Genomic DNA, 24,671 nt, shown 5'->3' with positions numbered 1-24,671 from the left:
CTTCTGTCCATGCCTCACACATGCCTCAGGGCCTTTGCTCTCGCCATTGCCCTTGACTAGGCCACTCTCTGCAGCTCTTCCCGTGGCTGCCTCCTCCTCATCCTCCAGCTCACCTCCTCGGAGAGGCCTTCGCTGATCACCCCTCTGACTCACTCACCATCACCTGCCCTTGTTTTCTTTCTAGCACTTTTTTGTGGCTCACATGCTTGTATGTCTCCCCTGCTAGGGTTGTAAGCTCCGTGAGAGTGGGGCCTGCGTGTGTCTCCTTCACTCTGTAACCCCAGCGTGTACAACAATGCCTGTACAAGAGTAGGCACTCGATAAAGGACGAGTGACCGAGTACGGGAGGAAGTGATGGGACAGAGTTCTCTAAGGATGGAGTTCTGCAGGATGGTGATGTTCCTCTGTCGCCTTGACTCCAGTGTACCCCACCTCACCCCTCTAGTCCACTTCAACCATTCACCCCTTTCCTCTCTCCTTCCTCCTCCAGACGCTGCCCGCCCACTGCTGCTAACCAAAATGGCGAACTTCACACCGGTCAATGGCAGCTTGGGCAACCAGTCTGTGCGCCTGGTCACGTCAACCCATAACCGCTATGAGACAGTGGAGATGGTGTTCATTGCCACGGTGACAGGCTCACTGAGCCTCGTGACTGTCGTGGGCAACATCCTGGTGATGCTATCCATCAAAGTCAACAGGCAACTGCAGACGGTCAACAACTACTTCCTCTTCAGCCTGGCATGTGCTGATCTCATCATAGGCGCTTTCTCCATGAACCTCTACACCGTGTACATCATCAAGGGCTACTGGCCTCTGGGTGCCGTGGTGTGTGACCTGTGGCTGGCCCTGGACTATGTGGTGAGCAATGCTTCTGTCATGAACCTGCTCATCATCAGCTTTGACCGGTACTTCTGCGTCACCAAGCCCCTCACCTACCCCGCGCGGCGAACCACCAAGATGGCAGGCCTCATGATCGCCGCTGCCTGGGTCCTGTCCTTCGTGCTCTGGGCACCTGCCATCTTGTTCTGGCAGTTTGTGGTGGGCAAGCGGACGGTGCCAGACAACCAGTGCTTCATCCAGTTTTTGTCCAACCCGGCGGTGACCTTCGGCACGGCCATCGCTGCCTTCTACTTGCCTGTGGTCATCATGACGGTGCTCTACATCCACATCTCCCTGGCCAGTCGCAGCCGAGTTCACAAGCACCGGCCCGAAGGCCCTAAGGAGAAGAAGGCCAAGACCCTGGCCTTCCTCAAGAGCCCCCTGATGAAGCAGAGTGTCAAGAAACCGCCCCCAGGAGAAGCTTCTCGGGGGAGCTGCGCAACGGGAAGCTAGAGGAGGCCCCTCCACCGGTCCCTCCCCCCCCCGCCACGCCCAGTGGCTGACAAGGACACCTCCAATGAGTCCAGCTCGGGCAGCGCCACCCAGAACACCAAGGAACGACCACCCACAGAGCTGTCAACCACAGAGGCCACCACGCCCGCCACACCCGCACCTCCCCTGCAGCCACGGACCCTCAATCCGGCCTCCAGATGGTCCAAGATCCAGATTGTGACGAAGCAGACAGGCAACGAGTGTGTGACAGCCATCGAGATTGTGCCTGCCACGCCGGCTGGCATGCGTCCGGCGGCCAATGTGGCCCGCAAGTTTGCCAGCATCGCCCGCAACCAGGTGCGCAAGAAGCGGCAGATGGCAGCCCGGGAGCGCAAGGTGACTCGGACCATCTTTGCCATTCTGCTAGCCTTCATCCTCACCTGGACGCCCTACAATGTCATGGTCCTGGTGAACACCTTCTGCCAGAGCTGCATCCCTGACACCGTGTGGTCCATTGGCTACTGGCTCTGCTACGTCAACAGCACCATCAACCCGGCCTGCTACGCCCTCTGCAATGCCACCTTTAAAAAGACTTTCAGACACCTGCTGCTATGCCAGTATCGGAACATCGGCACTGCCAGGTAGGCAGGTAGGGGTACCACTGGAGGTGCTGGTGTGTGCGCTGGGGACCACGTGTCAGCTGCTGCCAGAGAGAGATGTGGAGGCACTTCTCAGTGTTCACGTTTGCCGAAGAGAACTGATGTTCCCGAGACCCCGTGAGCCTCAGGAAGAGGCTCTGGCTGGATTCAGAGACCAGGTCTCTGCCCAGGCCAAAGAGGATCAGCCCCAGGAAGTGACCAAACTGGACAGTCTGACCCATCGCTCTTGTCCTGCCTCAGGGAGCTGGGGAGCACTGGCCTATGTGGGCACCTGCCCCACTATGACCAGCCAGCGTGGCTGAAAGAACGGACATCTGGAGGGGAGCAGAGCCCAGCACCCCTCTGGGAGGAGCAAAGGGGCCAATGCTTGGGAAAGGAGGCTCAGGGAGGGAAGGGTCCCCCATCCTGCTGTAATCGGTGCTTTCTGCCCCCCTGTACCCCGCATGTAGGCTCAGCCTCCTCTTCCTATATCTCTCTCCAGGGGCAGAAGTCTCCCCTTGCTGCAGCTACTCAGCAGGGCTCTGGTTGGGTGGGCGGGTCAGTGGGTGAGCTGGCTGGAGGCCAGGCAGAGGGGGCTCCGGGCACCCCCTATGGCACTACCCTGGCCACGTTCAGGATGGGCTAGCAGGGAGATCAGGGGTTCACTCAGGAACTGGGGCCTGGCCACCTACCTCCCCAGGCTGAGCTGAGTGGCCCCTGTCATTCTGAAGAGTTGCCCTCCCTCCCCAAGGAGAGGGCTTGGCTCGGGTCACACACAGTGAAGGTGGGACTGTGGTGAGTGGTATTCACGGCTGGCCTCTGCAGCACGAGGGACGCCCTGGTGGGTCACCAGGGAGAAAACGGGGGTGGACTTGACCCACACACAGGCTTCAGTGACAGTTGGGGCAGGGCTGGTGAGGCAGGCAAGCGACCCCCATCTCTCCTCTCTCCACTGATAGAACCTTCTGGATTGGCAGTGGGCTGGACCAAAAGACCTTTACCTGGGGGAAACTGAGATGGGGGAATCAGTTCTAATGAGTCTCCTGGGTTCCCTCCCCCAGCCCTGGCCCCTGGAGAAAACAGGACTGAGAGGCTCAGGGGACTTGATGGGGGGCACCCTTCCAGGGGTCAGTAGGGGGCCCTGGAAGAAATTTTCATAACCGTTTTTTCTCCATGAGTTCTGGGGGGCACTCACCGCCAAGTCTTCAACCCCCTGAAAGCCACCGTTCCCTCCAGCCCTCTCTTTCCTCCATTCTCCCACCTCCAACAAATCACCACAGCAAACTTCCTGGGAAGGGGCTTTTATATATTAAAAGAAAGCTTTTATTGGGGAAAAAAAAAAAAGACATTTATTTATTTCTTAGTAATGGCATCATTGGGGGAAGAAGAAAAGCAGGTACAGGGGAATCAAATCCCTTTGGGTGAGGCTCAAGCTGCCTAGAATCCCTTGTCCCTCCCCACTTTGGGCACTTGGGGTGGGTGTGGGCAAGTGAAAGGGAAGAAGCAGGGCATGATTGATAAAGCTAACGAGTAGGCAAAAGGCACTGATGGGTTACATCCTGGGCCGGTAGAGGGAGGGCGTGGGCCAGGCCTCCGAGTAAAGCCAGGGGGCTCCTTGGCATCCAGGCCTGGCCGCTAGTCCTTTCCCTTCCCTTTTTTGGCTGTAAAACAAGAAAGAAAGACCGCATTAGCAGGGTTTGGGTGACCCACTGGAGACCCCCTTCCCCCCAACACAGACATTAGAGAAGAGAAAATTCTGCCCCCTGGTGGTTCTCTATCAGCTAGCCTGGAAGCCCGTGGGACAGGACAGCCATTATGATGCTGGACATTCCTCACTCCCCCAGCTTAGGCTTTGGGGATCAGAAAACCTTCAAGTTCCCGGTCTCAGTCCTGGTCCCAGCAGCCCTGGACAACAGCCTCAGTCCCCTCACCTGAGAAGTGGGCAGATTCCACTCTGCCCTGTTGGCCTCCAGGGCTGCTGTGAGTCAGGAATGAAGCTAAGGGAAAGAGGAAGTAAGGACTGTGAAGTCCTTCCCATATAGAAACTGCCCCCACCTGCTAGAGAGATGACAAAGCCAAGCTGTTCCAGTACGATTTCCCTGAATCCCAAGCCAAAGGCCCCAACAGAACAGCTGACTTTGTCCTGACTTGAGCCAGGATTTCAACCTCCCGAGCACCCTCTGTGGGGGCCCTCAGTACCGCCCACCCAAGGTGTCTCTACCTACAGGGAAACCTGGTACAGCAGACACGTCAAAAACTCATTGGCCAGGATCCAAAACGTCAGGCTTTACCCACTCCCTTCACAGGTAGGGGCAGCCACCTGTGATGGACCCCACCCCTGGCCCCTCTGCTAACCTTTGGCCTTGGCTTTGGTCTTGGGGGTGCAGGGCTTGGTCACACGGATGGTCTCCTGGCACTGGGCATTGTACCGCGCCTTCTTCAGGGTGCCTTGGCGGGCTTTGGTGCCTGTGCCCCCATCACATGCCCCCCAGCTCTCGAACTTGTACTTGCAGTCGGCTGGCGGGAGAGTGCCCGGCTCAGAGCTGGGTGGCCTGTGGCCCCCTCCACGGGTCTGCTCAGGTCCCCGTGAGGCTGGGCCCCCTGCCTACCCTCCGCCTGCTCCCCACCTCACCTCCAAACTCCTTCTTCCAGTTACAGGGGACCCGGCACCGGATGCGTTGCGTCTGGGCCCCGCAGGTGCCCTCGCGGAAACCCACGCCGCAGTCCTTGCTGCTAGGGGTGCAGGGCCCCCAGATCCACTCCGCGCACTCGCTCCCCGGGCCTCCCTTCTTCACTTTGTCTACAACGCATGGGGAACAGAGCTCAGGACCCAGGCCAGGAGAGACTCACTCGGAGACCCCTTCCTGGAGTCCCGGCCTCGGAACCGAGGCTGCCGGCCTCACCTGCCCGGCTCCAGCCCTCCTTAAACCCCCCACCCTCCATATCACCTTTCTTTTTGGCCACCGCAGAGGTGAGCGCCAGCAGGGCGAGGAGGGCGAGGAGGAGGAAGCCTCGGCGCTGCATCCTGGGGGTAGAGCACGGGTCAGAGTCCTCACTGGGGGGTCGCAGGCGTGAACCTCCCACCCCCTTTCCCCAGTTTCCAGGCCCAAAGGGTCGGGCGGCTACTGCGGTGGCGGCGGACTTGGGGGGCTGGCCCCTCCCCGCCAGCCGGGGCGCACAGCGGGAGGAGTCTCCCCAGGGGCCGTCTGGAGCCCGGGACTCAGCTCAGACCCCCACCCCGCCTCCAGCCCCCAGATCGGCAGCGGCCGAGGGGCCGAAGCCGCCGCGCGCCCTCCGGGGCCCCGCACGCTCACTCGCTCGCTGCCCGCGCTGCTTCGCTCCCTCCCGCGCCGGGCCCGTCCCGCTCCGGCCGCCGCGGCCCCTTTTGTCTCCAGAACCGGTCTGAGCCGGTCACATGGGCCCCCGCCCCCTCCCCCCCACCGACGAAGGACCTGCCCCGCCCCCTCCCCTCAAACCCGCGCCGCCCCCGACCCCGGCGTCCCCGCCTCCGCTCCCTCCCCGAGCCCCCCGCGCCTCTACCCCCTCTTCCCGCCGCTCGGCCCCACACCCTCGCCTTGCCTCGTCTCGCCCGGCCGGTGCCCTCCGCTTTCAGACGCCGGGCTCTCCTGGCGTCCCCAGCCCCAGCCCCGGGTCTCCGTCCTGTCCCGGCACCCCCTGTCCCCAGCCCCCAATCTCGCGCTCCCTCGGCCCAGGCCCCTGTTTGCCGTCCCCGCCCTCTGCCCCCTCCTCGGGGCCGTCCCCTTTCCCCTCTGGACGCCAGCTTCCCTTCATGGCCACGGAGCTTTAGGTGGAGACCAGGAGGGAGCACGGAGCCCCGGGTGTGTCACAGGTCCCGGCGCGGGGCCCGCGTTCGAGCCTGTGTGCGGCTCTGTCCGTCGAGCCCCGGGTGCAGTGATTAACCCCGTCGAGGCCCCGCTCCGCCTCCCAGGGCCCGCTCGACTCTCAGCGCCCCATAGATGCTGGGGAAGGAGCGCCAACCCCCGCCTCGGGTCGCTTCACCAGGTCTGCAGTGAGATGCTCTGCTCAGTGTCGGGATGGGGCTCGGACGGGGGACCCCAGAAAGGCGCACGGGTCGGAAAGGCGCGGAGGCCACTGCGCCTTTCTCCACGCGCAGGTTGGCAGGCGCGCGGGGGGCGGGGGAGCTGGGGAAGGAGGAGCCCGCAGGCCTGGATTTGGTTAAGATTTAGAGCCGACAGCAGCCGTCTGAAAAGTTCCAGACGCGGCCCGGCAGCGGCTGCAAACGCCCACCCCTTCTGAGCCTGGAGGCTCGGGGATCGCCTCATCCGATACCCTAAACAGCGAAAGCAGTTGAGGCCAGGAGGAGGGGGTTTGCCCCAGGCCATAGGCGCCCCCGCTCCACCTCTTTCACTTTCATTGTTATCTTCCCCGCGGGAAGCGGGAAGCAGGAGGAAATCAGCTCCTCCCCCGGCCACGACCAGCGCGGCAGCCAGGCAGAGGTCAGGTCCCGGGCAGCCCCTCGGACCCCACCCCGAAACGGGAGCCAGGATCCCTCGAAATGAGTCTGGGTCTGGGTCGACGGTGTCCAGTCCCCCACCCGGAGGATAACTCAGCAGATCCCACCGCTTCTGGAAGACCTCCCCCACAAAAAAAGAAAAGCGGAAAGGAAAAAAAAATCCACTTTACTGAGTCACGCCCAGCTGTAAACTTGTCACCGTGAAAGCCCCCACCCCCACCCCCACCCCCTAGGCCACACAGTCGGAGGTGAAATGACTGGGTTTGGGAGGAGGGTCACCGGGTAGGTGCTAAGCAGGGCAGCGGGCAGGCAGATGCAGCAGGCTCCGTGTTTCCGGGAAGAAGCCCTGGGGGCGGGGGTGGGGGGGGTGGTGTCAGGGCGGGAGAGGGGCCCAAGCTCCCAGGAGCCTCAGAGTGAGGGTCCTAAAGGACCCGGAGGCTTAGGAAGCGTCTTCCTGGGGGCTCCCTCACAGGGCCTCAAGGCCCTCTGCCCTCCGGGCTGCGGGCCCTCAACTCCAGGGCACCCACTGCAGGGAAGGTGAGGGCCCCCCCAGCCCCCCCAATGGTCTGCCCAGCCCAGTCCAGTCTCCTGGTCCCCTGTGAGCCTCTGGGTTAGGCTGAGACCCCACCCCACCCGCTGGCCCCCAGCTCCTCAGAGTCCAGCCCTAGGTCTGGGCAGCTCCACAGGGAGCAGCACAGGGCCTTCCCTGGGTCCTGGGTCCCGGGTCCCTCTGTGGCCCTCCGCCTGGAATGTGGCAGTGAGGTGGGCGAGGAGGGGCTGGTCCTCTGGCGGCCCGTCGCCCTGCTGCGAGCGGCCTCACACAGCCGTCTCCTGGTCCTCCCGCTGGATCATCTGGTAGTGCTGCCGGTTCTCCAGGTACGCGGCCAGTTCCGTGTCCTGAGCCCTCTCAGCCCGCTGCCGGGGAGTGTCGCCCTGGATGAGGGGGGGCTGCCATCACCTCAGGGACCTGTCGGCCCCAGCAGGCTTAGAAGATGGGGGCTCTTCCCTCGGGAGCAGCCAACTCTTGCTGGCTCAGGTTCTCGGGGTCTGGACTGTGCTGGTTGAAGGACAGCTTTGAATCCCCGGAGGCGGCCCTCCCCCAGACTCCCCTCTCCCCGGGCTGGAGTTTGGGAAAGGGTTGCATGTGTTTGCGTGGATCCCCTGCCTGCCCTGCTAGTCTGCTCACCTGCTGGTCTGTCTTCATGAGAGAGGCCCCGGCCTCCACGATGTAGTGGCAGATGGTACGCTGGCCCAGGGCTGCGGCCTGGTGCAGACAGGTCTCCCCGCTGGGGGAACAGGGGCTGGCTGTGGACCCCGTCCAGTCCTCTGAGCCCTCCTGTCTCCCAAAGGCCATTAGAAAGGGCAGGAAGTTCAGGGTCCTGGGGCAAGGCGGGGGGGTGGCCCAGAGGATGACAGATGTGGCCAGGAAGGGTTTATGGGCTCTGACAGGACCAAATGGGAGGGGCTAGATAAAGACGGGACAGTTTCCAGGGTAACCGGGGTCCTGCACTGCCCACATACTCACTTTTCCTCCACAGCATCAAGGATCTCTGTGGGGGCTGGAGAAGGGGGAGGGGAAAGTCAGAGAGGCCTGGCAGCCTCTCCTTCCCCCCAGGGGCCCCAGTGGCACAGCTCACCGTGGTCCAGCAGGTAGCGGACCACTTCCTTGCTGCCGGTGCTGACGGCGTGGTGCAGGAGCGTGCGGCTCCGCTCGTCTCGGTGCATAAGGTCACCCCCGGCTCGGTGCAGCTCCTGGAGCTGGGGGCAAGAGGCAGAGCAGGGCTGGGGCTCCTCAGGGCCACCCTGCTTCCAGCCACAGAAGCGCCCCCCAACTCACACAGGCCCCAGGCTCCCTAGGGGCCTCTGGGGGTCTTTCTGGAGCGCAGGGGAGACACGATGAGCTTCTCTCACCCCAGGTGCCCCTGGACACCCCGGGAGCACTGACGACCGAGCCTTGGAGCCTGCGGTTCCTCTAAGGCTCGATCCTTTCTGAGCACCAGGGACAGGCAGAATGAGCTAGGAAGCCCCTATGCAGGGACATCGATTGTGGGCTGGACAGGGATGGGGGGCACGGCTGACTGGAACAACCACACGGAGGCCCCACAGAGGCCCAGGTGACGACAGATGACCGCACCTCAACAGATCAGCTCTTGGCCCAGCCCAGAGGCCCCACTCCCCAGGGCCTGAGGGGGCTGCCAAGGGGAAGAAGCCCGAGCCTGGCACTAGTACCTTACAGAAATCGTTCCTCTTGGCAGCCTCGATCAGCTCTTCACCTGCACAGAACACCTGCCTGTTACTCTCTGGCGCTGGACGCCTAGGCATGTGTCGGTGTGTGAATATACGTCTGAGGTACTATTGTGCAGAGAAGGGGGCCTGTTGGGGCACGTATGCCAAGGGCTGTGGGCTCACGGTGACTGTGACGTAGCTGTGTTCTTGTGAGGCTGCGTGTGGGCTCCACCCCACCCAACCCCACCACCCCACCGAGCCTTGGTCCTAGGACCAGGGAGGAAACAGGGGCCCTGCAGGGAGAGGCCTCACCTGTAGGGGGTGCAGCATCCCCTGGCAGTGACCTGCAAACAGAGCAGGATGATATGTGGCAGGGCTACGGGTGACATGGCTACAGCACAGGCCCAGCCTGTCGCCCTCCCCAGCCCCAACCCGGGGTGCCCTCTGTCCTTTCAACAGTTTATTGAGTGCCTCCTATGTGTCAAGTGATGTTCTGGGCACTGGCAACACAGCAGTGAACACGGCGGGTAGAGAACTTGCTCTCAGGGAGCTTACATTCTAGTCAGAGAGACAAACAAGTAAACAAATAAATAAGGTATTTTGAAACAGCAGGAAGTGCTACAAAGAATAGGGGACAGGCTAGTGTGATTGAACAGCAACTTCAGGTGGGGCTCCTGGGAGACTCTGAGGAGGAAACACCCACGCTGAGAGATGAATGGAGGGGCAGCTCTGTGAAGATCGGGGAGGCAAGGAGAAGTCCAGAGGTGGGCAAACTTGTGCCTTAAAGAACCCAGAGGCGAGTGGGGCTGGACTGTGGTGATGGAGCAGGGAGGGCGCTGGTGGGGTCAGAGACCACCAGGCTCCGGCTGCGTGGATGAAGTGACCAGGTACAGGGGGAGGGCACATTGACTGCAGGGTGGGTGCTGCGGAAGAAGGTTCCAGGCTGGGGGGAGAGAGCAGGAGGCCAGGGGCTCCGTGGTGTGCTCAGACGCGGCGGGCGGATGGTGGGGTGGAGGGCTGGCAGGCTGGGTTCAGTTTGATGCCTGTGGGTCAGTGGGGCGGGGCCGGTGGGGACCACAGGCAGCTGGACGTGCGTCTGGCACTCAGGGAAGTGGCTGGGGCGGAAGACAGGGCTTGAGGAGCCGCTGCCTTACGGGTGGGATTTACAGCCAGGGCACTGGCTGAGGCCTGGGACTCACAGGGGCCTGGGTGAGCAGGGCGAGGTGGGGAGAGGGGAAGAGGGGGTTGGGAGGTCGGGTCGGGCAGACGCCCCCAGCAGCTCAGGGTCCAGGATATAAATCTCATCCTGTGCGATCTCGGTCACGTAGTTGAGGTGTTCCTGCGGGTGGGGAGGTCAGGGCCGAGAGTCAGGGCCCTGCAGGGTGGCCGGGGTGGTGGTGAAGGGGCTTCCAGGCCAGGAGACCTGGAGAAGCCTCTGCTGTGAGCAGGAACGCTGAGAGGAGGCAGGCGGGCCAGTGGCCCTGCCAGTCCCCTGTCCCCTCCCCCATTCTCCTCTCCTCTCCTGCCACCCAAGCCCGTACCCTGACCTCCACACAGCGGGCCCCCCAGCTGGCCAGCCCCTTCCTACTGCTAAGCGTTTACCCAGGTGACCAGGCCTCTGGCCAGAAGTGCCTTTCCTTCCGTGTCTGGATGGGTGACAGCTGTGCCGTGAGGGCTGCCCCCACCCCACCCCAACCCAACCCAACCCAGCGAGCCCTGTCCGGGCACACGGGCTCCCTTCTCCCGTCAGCACCATCCCTGTGCACGGCCCAACCGCGGACACTATGGGACGCAAGGACGGCTGTGCCCGGCTGTGGAGGGTGGCCTAGCAGGACAGGGGACACTGGGGCCCCGGAGCCGGCGGCGGACGGAGCAGGACGGCGAGTGCTCACCTGGGCCCTGTCGATTCTGTAGAAGCGGCTAGCAGTGGTGGCTGTGGGGAGAGAGGTGGCTGAAGAAGGGGGCCCTTGTCCAGGCCTAGGTCTTCTGCCGCCCCACCCCACCTAGGACTCCCAAGGGAGGGGGCAGGACACGGCCCGGGACCACCCTGAGACGGCCCTTCGGGGCCACTCACCATCCAGGAAGCACCACTTGGGGGAGAGTTTCTGGCACGTCGGAGACTTGGCTCCAGCACCTTCGGGCTCCTGTAGAGAGAAGCAGAGGCCGGGGCTGGGGGCGACCAGAACCCGGGGCAGGAGCGGGCAGCCCAGGCAGGCCCCAGACCTGCTCCTCACCTGCCTGAGCCTCTCGATGTGGGCGCGGCACAGCTCCAGGTCGCTGTCTCCGGGGACCACCACGGTGCCCAACGGCACGGCTGGAGGACAGAGCGGCTGTCAGCAGCCGGCTGCCCCCACCGCCCTGCCCTCAGGGGACCCGGCGCTCCTCGGAGCCCCCAGCCCCCCCCGTTCGCCACTCACAGGCCTCTTTGAGCTGCTCCTTGTCATAGTGCAAGGCCTCGTAGTCGTGCATGCTGACCCTGCTCACCTGGATCCGCAGCTGCTCCGGCACTGGCTGCTGGCTGCGGGCGGGGCGACCACACAGCACTCGGCAAGGGCTCTCCTGGGCTTCCCGTCCCCGCCAGGCACCGAGCCCCACCCAGCTGCCCCGGGGGACTGTGAGCCTCATTTCCAGATGGGAAAACCGAGGCTGGGGAGGGGCATACTCGCTGTGCAGGGGGGCGGCGCTCCGCCGCTTGGCCTTCTGCACCATGGTGGCCTGGTTGCGCAGCGAGATGCGGATGCGTGAGGCTGCGAGCTTGCAGGGCTCACCGTCCACCTGCACTGGGATGGCCTTAGACGTGGTGAGCAGCACCTCTCGGCACTGTGTCAGCCGCTCGCCGTGCCCGCCCACCTGCAGCGCTGCCTGTGGGCGCGAGAGGCTCAGGCCAGGGGCCAGGGGATGGCAGGACCTCAAGCTCCGCTTTTCCCAGGGATGCTCTGGCCAAAGTGAGAGTGACCCCCCGCCCCGTGGAGAGCAGACGGAGGGTGAGACCCCAGCCAGAGAAGGAGGTGAGGGTCAGCTCTCCTGTCCTGGCCAATGAAGGAAGTTTGGTGACTTCCCCCCCCCTTCCATCTTGGGGCCAGGCTCCGGGGCACTGTGGGGACAGGGCCGGGGCTCTAGGCGGTCCCCGTGCTGGCTCACTCACCAGGGATGTCATGGTAAAGCCAATAACCTCGAGGTAGCCATCATCATGCCGCTGGGGCTCGAAGTCATGGTGCTCCCCAGGGTGGCCCCAGGGCATGGTGCCCGCACAGTACCTGGAGGGGAGGGCACCACAATGGGCTTCAGGGGACGGGCGTGCAGGACAGAGGCAGCAGGGCCCACACAGAGCCCTTCCCTCCTCACCTGGGGATGTTCAGGAACACAATGCACTGGGGTTTCAGGTCCTGAATCTTGGGGGTCAGGTCAGTCCCGTCACACTGGAGGCGGGAACGGCGGAGGGTGTAGAGGGTATATGTACCCAGGTGGTCTCCCTTCCGCTGGGCCCGCCCACCCTGCCTGCCAGCATGGCCCACTCACCACCACGCGGATGTGCTTGGCCAAGTCCCTGGAGCTGCCCATCAGGAAGTCGGAGAAGGCTGTCTGTGGGAGACAGAGGGCGTCACCATCTGGTGACAGGTAATTGCCTTCACCGCTGCCACGCAGGGGTCCTGCGGCCTGGGAGACACAGGTAGGCAGGGGGCACAGGCGGTAGAACAGGTGGGCATGGGAATGGTGGGGCGTAGCTGGCAGACCCCAGACTCACCCCGGCGTAGAACATCTTATTCCGAAAGCGGCTGTTGAATTTCTCTGGGTTGGCCTCTGGGTGGTGACAAGAAATAGGGGACAGTCAGTTGTTCTGAGCCTGCTGGGGCTTCCCAGGCTGGGGTCAAGAGGGAGGGTTGAGAATGAATGCCTTTTACTGGGAAGGGCAAGATCTGGTCCTCTCGGGGACCCCCTCCTGTATCCCTCCCTCCCCAGCCTCCCCAGGCCTCCTCAGCAAAAGTCTGCCAACCTCGAGACTCGTGAAACTCCAGGGTGACGTGGGCATCAAAGCCCAGGCTGAAGTAGTTGTTGAAGACGTCCAGCGGCAGCTGGAGAAAGGCCAGGGACGGGCATGAGGGCTGGCCGGCTCAGCCCCCGCGTTTTCAGGCCTTTCCCACACAGTCATGTCCACCAGACAGCTCTGCCCCCAGCCCCCCTGCCTTGGCCCTGCCGTCTGAGCTCCCAGGCTAAGTGCCCCGCGCACAAGGGCACCCCGTGCCCTGCTGGCCCTCTCTTCCCATAGCCCTCCCCCCTGACGGGCCGTGTTCTGCAGGAGCCCCACGAGAGCCGGGACTTGGTTTTGCTTGCTGCTGAGAACAGACGGTGCCCGGCAGTAGCAGGTTCTCAGTAAATATGTGCTGAGTGACAGCTACCTCTTGAGGTGAGTACCGTTACTCCCTCTTCCTGTGAAGAGGCCGAGGTCTGGAGACACCAAGAGTCACCCCGGGTCCCAGGATCCCAGACACCCCCGGCCCTGCCCCGGCCAACCCACCCGGTCGGTGGCCCCCTCATCTCGCTCCTCAGGCCCCGCCTCGGGGTTGGGCTCAGCATGGAGGTCCCAGCGGTCCAGCTGCACCACGTTGCCCTCCTCTACGTGGGAGAGGATCTTGGACACGGGCTCATCGGTGTAGCCCTGGGGGGAGGCAGGAACTGAGCCCCTCCGGGGTCTGGGCCTTCCCTGCTGCTCCGCCCTCCCCAGCTCCCTGCCCTGTGGGCGCTCACCCCACCCCAGTTGAGGGTGCGGGCCAAGTCGTTGCCGGTGCCCAGGGGCAGGATGGCGACGGGTGGCGGTGGTTTTAAGCGCAGCTGGTCCAGGGTGGAGAGGATCCAGCCAACCTGCAGCGGGCAGAGCACGAGAGGCCAGGTCAGAGTGCGAGGCCAGGGCCGGGCCGGGCCGGGAGGGGCGGGGCAGGGGCGCTCACCGTGCCATCGCCCCCACAGGCCAGGATCCGCAGGTTGTGCACCCGACGGTACATCTCCAGCCTGGGGTCAGAAGACAGGAATGGGGTCAGGCTCCGAGTGCTGTACCCCGAGCGCCAGGCGAGCCCCCGCCACCATCCCCACGAGAGCCCTGGCAAGTACTTACGCCTCCTTGGGCCCTCCCTGGCTCAGGTCAAAGACTTGCCGGGGATTGAGATACCAGAGGAAGGACTGGATGATCTTGGCGCCCTGTGGGAGACCAGGAGCCGACAGGGACGGGGCGGCGGGGGGTGGGGGGGAGGCAGTCAGGGGTGGCGTGCTGAGCTGGAGAGATGCGTGGGGAGAAGGGTGGGAACTGTGGGAACAAGGCCTAGGCAGGGGCGAAGGGTGGAGACAGAATTGGATTTTCTCAGCGTCCCTGGGAAAGAGGAATGGGGCAGAAGCTGCAACAGAACCTGGGAACAGCTGCTGCGGGGAGGGGCATGAGCTTGACCCCATCCCTCCCCCAAGGCACTCGGTGGAGAGGGCAGGCTGTGGGTACCTGGTTGCCCCCACTCTTGGGGTTCACGAACACCAGCAGGGGCTTCATGAGGGGGGACGGGGTGGGCCTGATGATGAAGGGTCTCCAGCGGCCCTCCTTGGAGACACAGAGAGCCCATAAGGCTCTTTCCTGTCTTGGCAGACCCCGCCCCCGTTCCCTTGTGATCACACCGGGTCACACCTCACAGTGGGCCTGGCCATAGAGAGGCACCTCGGATCTGACCTCTCACCCTCCTCAGGGCCGCAGAGCCCAAACTGACCCACTGGTGGCCGAGCTGGCAGCATCAGCCCAGGGGGCTCAGCATCCCCCAAAACAGGCCCCTCTCTCCTGTTCCCCTCCAGCTGCCCACCTGGTCCCAGGTCTAACCTCAGGCCCTTTCTTGCTAGATTTCCTCTTGAAGGATGCCCTCTTTTTCTTCTTGCTTGCCTTGAGGGTATTCTGCAAGGGAAGCAAGGATGTTGGTGACAAGGTGGGTGGGCCCAGGTGGCTGGCAGACCCTAGGTGTCTGCAGGGGTCAAGGGTGCGGGCAGGACTCACCTGGGGCCTGCGGGCACGGAGGATCCAGGTGGGTGGGATGACCACGGCGGCGTGGACCCCCAGGGAGCACGGCTCCTCGATCTGCTGCAGCATGAAGCAGGACACCTTGCTGTGGTACTAGAGGGGGTTGGTTGGCGTGGCTGAGCCGGAGCCAGCTGAGACCCGGGACCCCCAACCCAGCACAGCCCGGGGGCCAGCCTGCAGGTAGGGCGAGCAGCACTCACGGCTTGCTTGCACCAGGAGCAGCTGATGGCCACGATCTCCTTGCTGTGGAAGGTGAACTTCTGCTGGAAGCCCTAGGGCGCACAGGGTGATGAGGGCAGCCGGGACCCAGCCTGGAGCAGCAGACCCAGCCCCCTTCCGGTGCCAACCTTTCTCCACCCAGGGCAATGGAGCACGTTTTTTAAAAATAAAAGAACTGTAAGATGAGTCCCTAGGGTAGGGAGGGAGGCTGAGCCAGGTGCCCACAACTCTCTCTAGTTAACTGAGTGATCTGCTGCAAAGGGGTCCACAGCTAACTCCTGCCTGACCCCAATCCCTCCTTCCTGACCCAGGCCCGCCAGTGCACTCTGAAAGTTCTTTATGGTACCGATCACATTCATTCCTGCTCATTCCACACATGTTCCTCGCGGGCCTGCTGTGTGCCCCACACTGCTGGATACTGAGTGGACGGAGGAAAGAGGGACCTCTCAGAGCCTGAACTTACTGAGGGAGCAGACAATAAATAAGTCAACGAAACCACAACCACTGTGGACTGTGCTCAGGAAGCCCCCTGCAGCCTGTCTGGGAGCCATATCCTCCTCTAGGAGGACAGGGACCCGCTACCCAGCTCGGTGCTCGCCACCCAGCAGGCCCTAAACACGCATCTGCCGAGTTAACGAGTGAAGAAGTCTAGATGCTTCTCAAAGGGCTCACTCGCGACTTCAGAGCAGTCCAGAGACGCTGCTCTAGAAGGCTTTCCTCTCTGCCCTCCTGCTCTGCCCAGGGACCTGGCTGCTCTGGAACTGGCTGGGCACTGCAGCCAGGCTGAGAGTGAGCCCTGACCACGGTCAGTGATGGATGGGCCACACGAGGCTCAGGGGCCGTAGGGCCTGGGGCCAGTGGGCAGGAGGCTGGCCAACTTCCTTGGGCAGGGCCTCACCTTCCCACAGTGCCGACACTTGCCATCCTGGCGTCGCCTGTGTACCCAGTGGTGCCGCACAAAGGTTGGCTGGCGGAGGAGAGAAGTGTCACCGGAGTAAGTGAGGGGTGGAAGCTTTGAACGTGGCCTGTGCCCCTCAATATATCAACAGTGAGGGGCAGGGGCTGCAGGATGCTCTCTGCAGTCCTGTGTGTGAGAAGGGGCTGAAGACTTCTCCCCGTGGCCTGGAGGTCGGGGCTCAGAGGAAGTACAGAGAGAACTGGGAGGCACAAGAGGTAGGCAGTGCCCTACCCCATCTGCAGGCAGGGCCAACCGGGCCTTCCCCTTTGAGACCCTCAGAGCCTCAGCCCTGTACCTCCCTGGGCCCCAGAGCCGCCTAGAAGGAGCTGAGCCCCTGGTGACACTCTGAAGACACTGCAGAGAGGTCCACTCAGGAAACCTGGGGCCCTAACTACCCTGGGCACTTACCTCACGGACGTTCCTGGAGCCTGATTCACGGAAGGATGGCTTACAGCGGAAATTGATCTGTGAACCATGAAATGATCACCAAAACATCAGAACCTCCCTTTGTGGGGTCAGGCATATGGCCACCCCCTTCAGGAAAGTGTCACTCGGAGGCATCCTTGCAAGGTAGGGATAGCCCCCAATCATCCTGGGAGCCCTGAGAACGTGAGACACCTCTTCTCAGAAGCCCTCCTACATCCCCGCTCCTCTCCACTAGCCAGAAGGAATCTTTCCTTCCTCTGCCCAGTGTTCTGGGATGAGGGAGACAGCAAGCTCTGTATCCGTCTCCCCCACTAAAACAGCACCAAGGCTTACCCCTCCTATACCTTTCCTCACCCTCCAGCACTCCCAACTCAGGCACATGCCGGCAACCCAGTCCCTGCTTGCTGACTGGTCCCTGGAGATTGTTAGCTCATTTGTGAAATCCTGGTTTGATTTTCACCTTAGGGGGTGGTGTGATGGGTCTATAGTGCCTGGGGCTACACTGGTTTCTCTTCTCCTAACTGTCCCTGCTTCAGCCTTAGCAGAATTGTAGGGAAACCTCACACTACGAGTTGGGGGGTCGGGGAAGCAGTCCACGTTAGCCTTGTTCATGCCATTGCTAGCCCTACGGGATTTCTCTTATGCTGGTCTGGGTTTCTGCTGCCTGGGGAGCCCTGATGGGCCATGGCAGCCCTCCCACCCTCTGCCTGGACCCACCCGCCCAGCTTTCCTTCCACCTCCCTCCCTGGAAGCACACGGCCCAGACGTGCCCCCAGCTGCAGACACACCGTGGACAGTGGTCCTTGGGGAAAGGTCTTTACAGTGGCAGCGTGGAGGGGACTGAGCCAGGCTTCAGGGCCGCACAGGACTGGCCCTGACACAGCTGGGTTGCACAGCTCCAGCAAGGCATGGCCCCTTCTAAGTGTTAGTTTGGGAACTGATAAAATGGTGTCTCGGTCATCATTCATTACTTCATCTGGTTGAGTAACAGTCTACAAGCCCCACTCTGTGCCAGGCTTGTTCTGGGCAGTGGGGTCACAGTATCAAGTAAAGGGGAGGAGCCAGGATGCAAATGCAGGCATCTCAGCTCCAGGGTCCTTGGCTCTTCACCACTACGCACACTGGGGTACCCCTGGCAGGTGATGTTTGTGTAACATGAAAATGCGTGTACAGATACACACGTGTGCGCACTGGGAGGGCTTTAGCACCCAAAGGGGAGGGGCCGCAGAGCCTGAGCAACACTCACCTTCTCTAGCTGTTCAATGCAGGGGGTGTGTACCACAATCTTGCACGCGGCACACTTTCTCCGGGACACTGATTTCTGCTGCGGGAAAGAGAGGGCCCCTGAGGCACCAGGTAACTCCACCCAGGATTCTGCCCCAGGGCAGGCAGAGAACTCCTCGCACCTGCCCCAGCACAGCTGCCCACTGTGTGCACCGGGAAGCCCCAGCCCCGGCATCAGGACACAGCCCCATTCCTCTCACCATCCTCGGGCAGCCCACCGCAGGGGTGCTTAGGTGAGAGCCTTGTTTCCGCCTTCCCCTGGAAGGGCAGCAGCCTGTCAGGCCCGCAGGCGTCGGCCTACAGGCTTCTAGACCTGGCTCCACCACCAGGGGGCAGTGTGCTGCACAGAGCTCACTCACCAGCATCTTGGCTACACAGTACTGCTCTCCAACATAGCAGAAGTCCCCGGACACGTTGGTCTCAAACCAGATGTGCTCCCCATACGTCGCTGACTCCTAGACCACAGGATGAGCACGCTTAGTGCACCCCTGCCCTGCCCGACCAACCCTCCCTCTCCCAATACAAACCTGCTCCAGCTGCCACAATCTACTTTGCTCCATCCTGTTTTCCCCACTGTCCCTTGGCTTTAAGACTTGGCTCAAACGTGGCCATGCCAGGTCTGCCCTGACCCCATAGGCCCACGGGCTCTTCTCGCAGCTGCCCACAGTACCCTCAACCCGACTGCTCCTGTGGCCCTGAGCCCGGCGGGGACTGGTCCTCATTTGCCCCTTGCAGCTCCCGGCCACTCACGCTCCAGTCCACAGTGCTCCGGATCTGCCGCTCAGGCTCACTGCGCGGGGCCCCGGGAGCTGGAGGAGGGGGTGCCAGGTGCTGGAGGCCTGACTTGGTGATGGCTTTCCTACAGAAAAGGAGATAGCTGAGGCTAGCTGAGCACTCGGCGACTCTGCTTCCTTCCCCTCACCTAGGATCTCTGCCCTCACCGTGACCTCAACACCGGGTCAAGACAGGGACGGCGGTACGAAGGGCAAGAGGATGCCCTAAGGCAGCCCAAGACTCTGAGAGGATTCCCGAGGAGACTGGGCCCTCCTCAGAGTCCTGCTGGCTTCCGAGCATGGCTCAGAGCTCTTCCCGAGCCGGGGGCCCTCAAGCCAGCCCCCGGAGGCCACTCGCCCTGCTGGCTGCAGCTATACCTACGCAAGCAGGGCACTCCAGGTCTGGGGTCCGGCTGACTTGCGCCGCAGGGCTACCTGGCGTCTGCGGGACAGCGGGCGCACGCAGGCAGGCATCCTGGGGCCAGCTGCGGTGCCCGAGGCTCTTCGGCCCCCCAGGCTGAGGTGCTGGCCTGAGGGCCGCTGCGGGCTGAGGGGCCGGTAGTAACCATGCAGGCCCCAGAGGGCGCGGTCTTTCACCACGTCAGCGGGCAGCAGGTGGGAGGAGGCCCGGCGCCGGCGCCAGCGGGGAATGGGCAGCACGGGCAGGGCTCCCCGATGCGGGGATGGCCCCGGTCTCTTGGTGCCTGGCTGGGTGGCCGCCAACGACGCAACTGTCACATCCTCCTCCTGGACCCCCTCCTCCTCATCCATGCCCAAGAGCCCGGCCAACAGCAGGGGTGCGCCCAGACGCGGGGCCCCAACAGCGGCAGGCTGCAGGGCGGGCACCTCATCCACGGTGAAGCGGGGGTTGCAGGAGGGGGGCGCGGTGCTGGAGCGCCGGCGGCTGGAGCGCGGGGCCCCCACCCCGCAGCCCAGGAGGCAGCCCTGGAGCTGTGCGCTGGAGCGGCGCCGCTGGACCAGCGAGGAGGAGGCCTGCCCTGCAGGCGAGCGGCGCCGGGCCTTGCCTGTGGGCAGCCCCACGCTGCCGGGCCGCCTCTGCCCCTCTCCAGGGCCTGGCGCCTTCCGCTGGAAGTGTCTCCTAAAGAAGGTCTCCATGGCAGGGGCAGGCGGGTGGCTGTCGGGTGGAGACCGGGGGCATGAGGAGCTGGGCCAGGCCACGGCGCACCCTGTGCCCGGGAGCCCCGTCACAGCCGCTGCCCTTTGAGCAGAGAAGGGACACTTGGGAGGCATTGGGGGGGGCGCATCTGTGGCCTCTGAGCTCCATAAACGGGGTGCCTGGGGGTGCCAGAGGATCCAGCAGGGAGCCTGCACTCATCACTGTTCCCTGTGCGGCCCCAGGAGTGCTGGGTAGGAGGGGCTGCCAGCTCCCCATCTGGGATCCCCTGTCCAAGCACCATGATCCACCAAGCTCTAGCCTAAAGGGCTTCAAGTCCCTTGCCTGAAGCTGATGGAAAAGAAAAGAAAAAGGAAGGTGGAAGCCTGGAGCCGACCTAGACAGACTGAGGGGCTGAGGGCAAGGCTTTTCCTCTCCTTAGGCCTTTGTTTTGCCACCAACACAGGGCAGGTTAGGCTTAGGTGTCCCCTCCTGGAACATGGCACAAACCAAGCCATGGTAAGAAAATGAGGCTCTCTGAAGAGAAATTCAGTCCTGATACGACCCCCTGACTTGCTGTCAGGCTGACAGTGGCACTAGAAATGGAGAGGATCTGACGTCTGCCTTGGGGATTGAAGGCCCCGGGGAACTAAGGCCCCCCGAAAACTGGAGAGGCAGCCGCACAGGGCGAGAAGCCACCAGGGGGACTTTGTGTGGGAAGCCACGAGAGCCGAGAGTGCCTCCGCCTCTGGGTGTGTGTGCGCTCTTGCTCTGAGGGGCCGACAGTGAGAACTTTTCTGGTCTTACCTTTCTGAAGAGGCACAGTACAGACATCCCATGTGTGAAAATGCTGGATGATGTCAGAAAACCCTTCCAGCTCTGCTGCTGAGGAAGCCCATGAACTGCACCTTGACCTGGGGGCCAATGCTCGAAGCCCAAACGCTGAGAATTCCAGACACTAAGCTACCCAGAGCTCCTCCTGCAGGAGCCTTGGCGACCACCCTTGCTCAAGCCATCCTCCCTTGACCTGGTCTGAACGCAGGCTCCGCTTCCTCTGCCAGCTCACCTACCCCCTGCCGCCCCTTCCGCACAGGCGGCTGGGAGCACCTGCGCCCTCACCTTCCCCTAACAGTGCGGGAGGGGCAGGAAGCCTGGTATGCTTCAGGGGGGCAACGCCTCCAGAATTCCCAGGGACACCTGTGTCCTGCCATCAAGTACTCTCCTGGGCCCTGGCAGCCACAGGGAGGTCTGAGTCACGGCCATGGGACACCTGCCTGGGGCTGACAGGAGAGATACGTCTGCTAGCTGAGGGCCTCTGAGAGAAGGTGGGAGCCCTGGACAAAAGGTGGAAGATGATGTGTCTGAGGAATCGGGGCTGGGCTGCATGTCCAGCGCCTACTCCTCCCATCCAACACCCCCACCCTTGATTTGCTACTGCCCTGTGGGTCCGGGCAGGCAGTGTCAGGCGGGGCCCTGGATGGCTGTGGAGGTACTGACACGGAGGCACCCATGCCTGGGGAAGCAGTGCTCGGGTCTGCCCAGCTCCGGGTCTCTGCCTCTTACAGTCTGCCAGCCTCTGCAGGTGACAGGGAGAAAGGCAGGAGAGCTCTTGGCTTCCTCCTAAAGTCAATGCAATCATGGCTTACGTTTACTGAGCGCCCACCTGTAACAGGCACGGTTCTAAGCCCTCTGCAAACATGTGTACCATTTTATAAACCACAGCATCCTAGGGACTTCCCTGGTGGCGCAGTGGTTAAGAATCCACCTGCCTATGCAGGGGACACGGGTTTGAGCCCTGGTCTGGGAGGATCCAACATACCGCGGAGCAACTAGGCCCATGAACCACAAGTACTGAGCCTGCGCACCTGGAGCCTGTGCTCCGCAACAAGAGAGGCCGCGACAGTGAGAGGCCCGCGCACCGTGATGAAGAGTGGCCCCCGCTTGCCGGAACTAGAGGAAGCCCTCGCACAGAAACGAAGACCCAACACAGCCAAAAAAAAAAAACAAAACAAAAAACCACCTGCCAATGCAGGGGACACGGGGTCGAGCCCCGGTCTGGGAAGATCCCACATGTCGCGGAGCAACTAAGCCCGTGCGCCACAGCTACTGAGCCTGAGCTCTGTAGCCCGCAAGCCACAACTACTGAAACCTGCGCACCTAGAGGCTGTGCTCCGCAACAAGAGAAGCCACCGCAATGAGAAGCCCACACACCGCAGTGAAGAGCAGCCCCTGCTCGCTGCAACTAGAGAAAGCCGGGCAACGAAGACCCGACACAGCCAAAAATAAATAAATACATAAAATTTAAATAAATAAACACAGCACCCTAAAGAATAGATACTGTATCATGCCCCGTTCCTCATGGGAGACTGCGGAGGTAACTTGCCCAAAGTGCACAACTAGTCTGTGCGGAGCCACTGCTGGAACCTGCCTCTACCTGAACCCCAAAGCCCGCGCCCCAGAGACATGGCAGAGAGCAGGGTCTTCCCTGCTGGGCCACGAGCTGGGACTAAGGTGGAATGCGGGGGAGGGAAGGGAGCCATAACAAGGACAGTAGCGGTCCCATTTACCCATCACCTACTATGCGACGGGCCCTGGGCTAAGTGCGTTCGTTTATCATCTCGTTTGATCCTCACTACCACCACCTCCTGAGGCAGGATCGATAGCTCCATTACAGAGATGAGGAAACAGGCTTGACGAGGTGCAGTAACGTGCTCCAAGATCACTCGGCTGGTCAGCGGCAGGACTGGGACCTGAACCCAGGGCTGCCTGACGCAGGGTCTGCTCTGCACCCAGGAAGAGGAGCCTAAAGGCCCAGCTGCCCACTGCCCCAGGGCACTGGCTTGCCAGCACTGCCCCAAGGTGTCAGCTTTCCCTGCTCGCCTGGTCAGGCCACCCTGTGACAGCTGCCCAGCCCGGAGGAGATTAGTCAGCCGAACACACCGCCTGATGCGAGTGTCACCCAGAAAACAAAAGGCCACAGTCACTGGCGGGGGGGGGCGGGGGGGGGCAGGGCGGGGTGCGGCAGCTGCTCTCTGGGTGGCAGTGAGGGCTGGACCCTGCCTACTGCCCCAGACCCACGACAAGAGGCGCCGGCAGGATGAGGTCGCCCGCACATCCGCCTCATGACACGGGGGCGACTTACAGGTGCTCCCCTACCACGTTCGAGCCCACACACTGCCCCGGGGTCTCCTCAGGGGCCTGACGGTGCAGTCACTGCGAGCGGGGCGGGGCAGGCTAGGCCAGCCTGGCCTTGTGTGGCCACGTGCAAAGCCCCTTCCTCACGGGCCTCAGTCTCCTTGTTGGTCCAAGGAGGCAGTCAGCTGGCTGACCTGACGCCTTATGACAAGCTCTCCTCTAAGGCACCCACTCCTCTACGCTCCACCCAGGCCCCATGCTTCCTGTTCCTCCCGTCTCCATAGAAACCTCTGTCCTCTGGTCAGCAGTGGCCTGACTCCTGACTTCCTATCTCTGCTGAGGCTTTTCCTGGGTCTGCTCAGAAGCCCAGCCTGGTCTCAGGCCTGTCCCAGCCTTTCCTCTGCTTGGGCGTGGAGCTTCTCCCCACAGCACAGCTCCGAGTGGCAGCTTCTTGTCACCTCACGCTCTGTCACCTTCCAGGTACCACATGGTATGTGTAAAGGTCACCGGAGGACGCCCCACAGGGCTCTAACACCAACAGCAGAGCACGAATGGCTGCCCCTCAGCCTCCCAGTGGGGGACCTGGGGTAATCCTGTCACACCCGAAGGGGACAGAGTGGGAAAGGACTCACGGGCCCCGTCAACTGGCTGCTGGGAGCCTGGGGAGGACAAAGGATGCTACAGGGAGACACGCACAGTGGTGGCTGGCCATGCACCCCGGTGAACAGCACCGAGTGGGGCTGCAGGTGGCCAAGCTAGGGCAGCTGCCGGGGGTGAGCGGACACGAGTGCCTCAGCTTCATCGGCGACTGGCTAGGAAGCACAGGACTCTTGGCCTCCCAGCCAGACTGTCTCACACTCTATGTTAGCTTCAAGTGGAAAAGCCCATGAGCCTTGGCATCCTGTATCTGCCATTGCTTTCCTGGGCTGACCAACCAACCTTTCCGAGTCTCAATTTTCTTATCTGAAAAATGGGGATGAAACGACCTAGTTTAGGAGGTTTGACATAAGGGAGGTTCGGATGAGATAACAGTAGAAAGTAGAAAGATAACAGCTGGCAGAGAGGAGGGGCAGGGCAGGGCCTACGCCTATAGCAGACACCAGGGCGTGTGGATAGTGTCACCACCTGGGGTCTGTCTCTGCCCACGGTGGGGGTGGGAACCCGGAAGGGGAAGCTGGAGCTCCCAGGATGGCCACCCCCACCCCGAGGAACAGAGCCTGGCAGCCAGAGCCGCCTGGGTGTCTGCTCCTGCTGTGATGAACGCCCTCTGCCCCTGGCACCAGGCCTGGCCCCCAGGGATCCCTCTGCTTCCAGAGGTGCTCACACAGGCCGCCCTGTGGGATTCAGTCAGAGTGCCCGTTCCACGCTGTGGACGGGCCCCTCACGCCCCTCTTCCCAGTGCAGGCTGGGAATGGTGCCATGTGGCCCCATTTCCAGCAGCCCCAGAGCCGGGGCCTGGAGCTGCTTCCCCAGGGTCTTGCTGCTCAGAAGCCACCTCTGGCTGCTTTGCTCCCACGGCCCTGAGGCTGAGGTCAGAGGAGAGGAGATGGGGACTGCTGGAAAGGGGGCCTGCCTGGGGCTGGTGAGGCAGGGTTCCTAGGTCTCTGTTCACTAAAAGGATCCTGCCCAAACCAAACCAAACCAAACCAGAATGCACAGCGGGGAGAGGTGGGCCAGGGCTGCATGGCAAAGGAGGCGACCAGGCCAGTCATGTTTACCTCAACAGGGTCCTGCCCTGGCTCAGGGACAGGAGCTCAGACAGGAGCTCTGTCGGCCTACGCTTTGCCGGACCCTTTCCATCAGCTTCAGGAGCCTTGACTGGGGATGGTGGTGCCCGGCCCGCCCTGATCCACCCCTCCCCAGGCCCACCCAGACAGATCCAGGAGGCAGCAAGCAGAAGGCAAGGAAGGGTTGAGGCAAGCCCCTTTGACCTGATCTGGAAGGCAGGGCGGCAGGCAGGAGGTGGGCCAGCGGGCGGGGGCTGGGGTCCTGGGGGGGGTGCAGGCGAGCCCCGGCTCCCGCTCCAGCTCCGGGCCGGCCTCCGGC

The 24,671-nt window shown here is 62.6% G+C and overlaps 3 protein-coding genes across 17 annotated transcripts in view; 1 reads left to right on the top strand and 2 right to left on the bottom strand.

Annotated features, from left to right (window-relative positions):
- Positions 1-519: 519 nt before the first annotated feature.
- On the top strand, positions 520-1,956 carry CHRM4 (cholinergic receptor muscarinic 4). Its single transcript, XM_032640961.1, is given in 3 exon segments — positions 520-1,306; positions 1,309-1,349; positions 1,351-1,956. Coding segments are annotated over 3 exon segments (1,434 nt in total).
- Positions 1,957-3,242: 1,286 nt separating this feature from the next.
- On the bottom strand, positions 3,243-6,460 carry MDK (midkine). 6 transcript variants are annotated; one of them, XM_032641610.1, is made up of 6 exons: positions 5,970-6,460; positions 4,898-4,974; positions 4,582-4,749; positions 4,305-4,466; positions 3,881-3,946; positions 3,256-3,610 (listed from the first exon to the last, which is right to left on the bottom strand). In XM_032641610.1, the coding sequence occupies exons 1-6, from the start codon at positions 6,311-6,313 to the stop codon at positions 3,585-3,587; spliced, it is 843 nt and encodes a 280-aa protein (XP_032497501.1). In that variant the 5' UTR covers positions 6,314-6,460; the 3' UTR covers positions 3,256-3,584. The 6 variants fall into 6 exon arrangements, with proteins under 6 accessions (XP_032497502.1, XP_032497506.1, XP_032497501.1 ...); XM_032641614.1 differs by lacking the exon at positions 5,970-6,460 and adding an exon at positions 5,736-5,958; XM_032641613.1 differs by lacking the exon at positions 5,970-6,460 and adding an exon at positions 5,529-5,610.
- Positions 6,461-6,589: 129 nt separating this feature from the next.
- DGKZ (diacylglycerol kinase zeta) overlaps positions 6,590-24,671 on the bottom strand; it is a 32,507-nt gene continuing 14,425 nt past the window's right edge. For 2 of the 10 annotated variants that reach the window (XM_032641602.1, XM_032641603.1), the window contains exons 2-31: positions 18,354-18,462; positions 17,963-18,058; positions 17,566-17,643; positions 16,302-16,358; positions 15,834-15,902; positions 14,917-14,988; positions 14,693-14,809; positions 14,522-14,593; positions 14,156-14,251; positions 13,781-13,863; positions 13,617-13,677; positions 13,417-13,530; positions 13,187-13,327; positions 12,665-12,743; positions 12,416-12,471; positions 12,190-12,252; positions 12,016-12,089; positions 11,816-11,927; positions 11,333-11,532; positions 11,088-11,188; positions 10,905-10,984; positions 10,745-10,814; positions 10,563-10,603; positions 9,870-10,009; positions 8,983-9,014; positions 8,674-8,717; positions 8,082-8,202; positions 7,970-8,003; positions 7,631-7,730; positions 6,590-7,377 (exon numbers count right to left, since the gene is read on the bottom strand). In XM_032641602.1, coding sequence (XP_032497493.1) covers positions 7,261-7,377; positions 7,631-7,730; positions 7,970-8,003; positions 8,082-8,202; positions 8,674-8,717; positions 8,983-9,014; positions 9,870-10,009; positions 10,563-10,603; positions 10,745-10,814; positions 10,905-10,984; positions 11,088-11,188; positions 11,333-11,532; positions 11,816-11,927; positions 12,016-12,089; positions 12,190-12,252; positions 12,416-12,471; positions 12,665-12,743; positions 13,187-13,327; positions 13,417-13,530; positions 13,617-13,677; positions 13,781-13,863; positions 14,156-14,251; positions 14,522-14,593; positions 14,693-14,809; positions 14,917-14,988; positions 15,834-15,902; positions 16,302-16,358; positions 17,566-17,643; positions 17,963-18,058; positions 18,354-18,462 — 2,629 coding nt within the window. In that variant the 3' untranslated portion in view covers positions 6,590-7,260. Of the gene's footprint in view, positions 7,378-7,630; positions 7,781-7,969; positions 8,004-8,081; positions 8,203-8,673; positions 8,718-8,982; positions 9,015-9,869; positions 10,010-10,562; positions 10,604-10,744; positions 10,815-10,904; positions 10,985-11,087; positions 11,189-11,332; positions 11,533-11,815; positions 11,928-12,015; positions 12,090-12,189; positions 12,253-12,415; positions 12,472-12,664; positions 12,744-13,186; positions 13,328-13,416; positions 13,531-13,616; positions 13,678-13,780; positions 13,864-14,155; positions 14,252-14,521; positions 14,594-14,692; positions 14,810-14,916; positions 14,989-15,833; positions 15,903-16,301; positions 16,359-17,565; positions 17,644-17,962; positions 18,059-18,353; positions 18,463-18,754; positions 19,512-24,343; positions 24,536-24,556; positions 24,670-24,671 lie in introns of those variants that run through there. The other 8 variants (XM_032641601.1, XM_032641600.1, XM_032641599.1 and 5 more) reach the window with 8 other exon arrangements.

The sequence above is a fragment of the Phocoena sinus genome, chromosome 8, assembly GCF_008692025.1.
Source record: "Phocoena sinus isolate mPhoSin1 chromosome 8, mPhoSin1.pri, whole genome shotgun sequence".
NCBI lineage: Eukaryota > Metazoa > Chordata > Mammalia > Artiodactyla > Phocoenidae > Phocoena > Phocoena sinus.
The sequence above is the reverse complement of the archived record's forward strand: the minus strand, read 5'-3'. Positions and strand labels throughout refer to the sequence as shown.

Coding starts and splice junctions, on each gene's coding strand:
- MDK (XM_032641610.1), bottom strand. CDS start 6,313: ATGGCCTGGGGCAAACCCCCTCCTCCTGGCCTCAACTGCTTTCGCTGT. Junction 4,750..4,897: donor TGCGGTGGCCAAAAAGAAAG/GTGATATGGAGG, acceptor CATGCGTTGTAG/ACAAAGTGAAGAAGGGAGGC. Junction 3,947..4,304: donor GACCAAAGCCAAGGCCAAAG/GTTAGCAGAGGG, acceptor TCTTTCCCTTAG/CTTCATTCCTGACTCACAGC.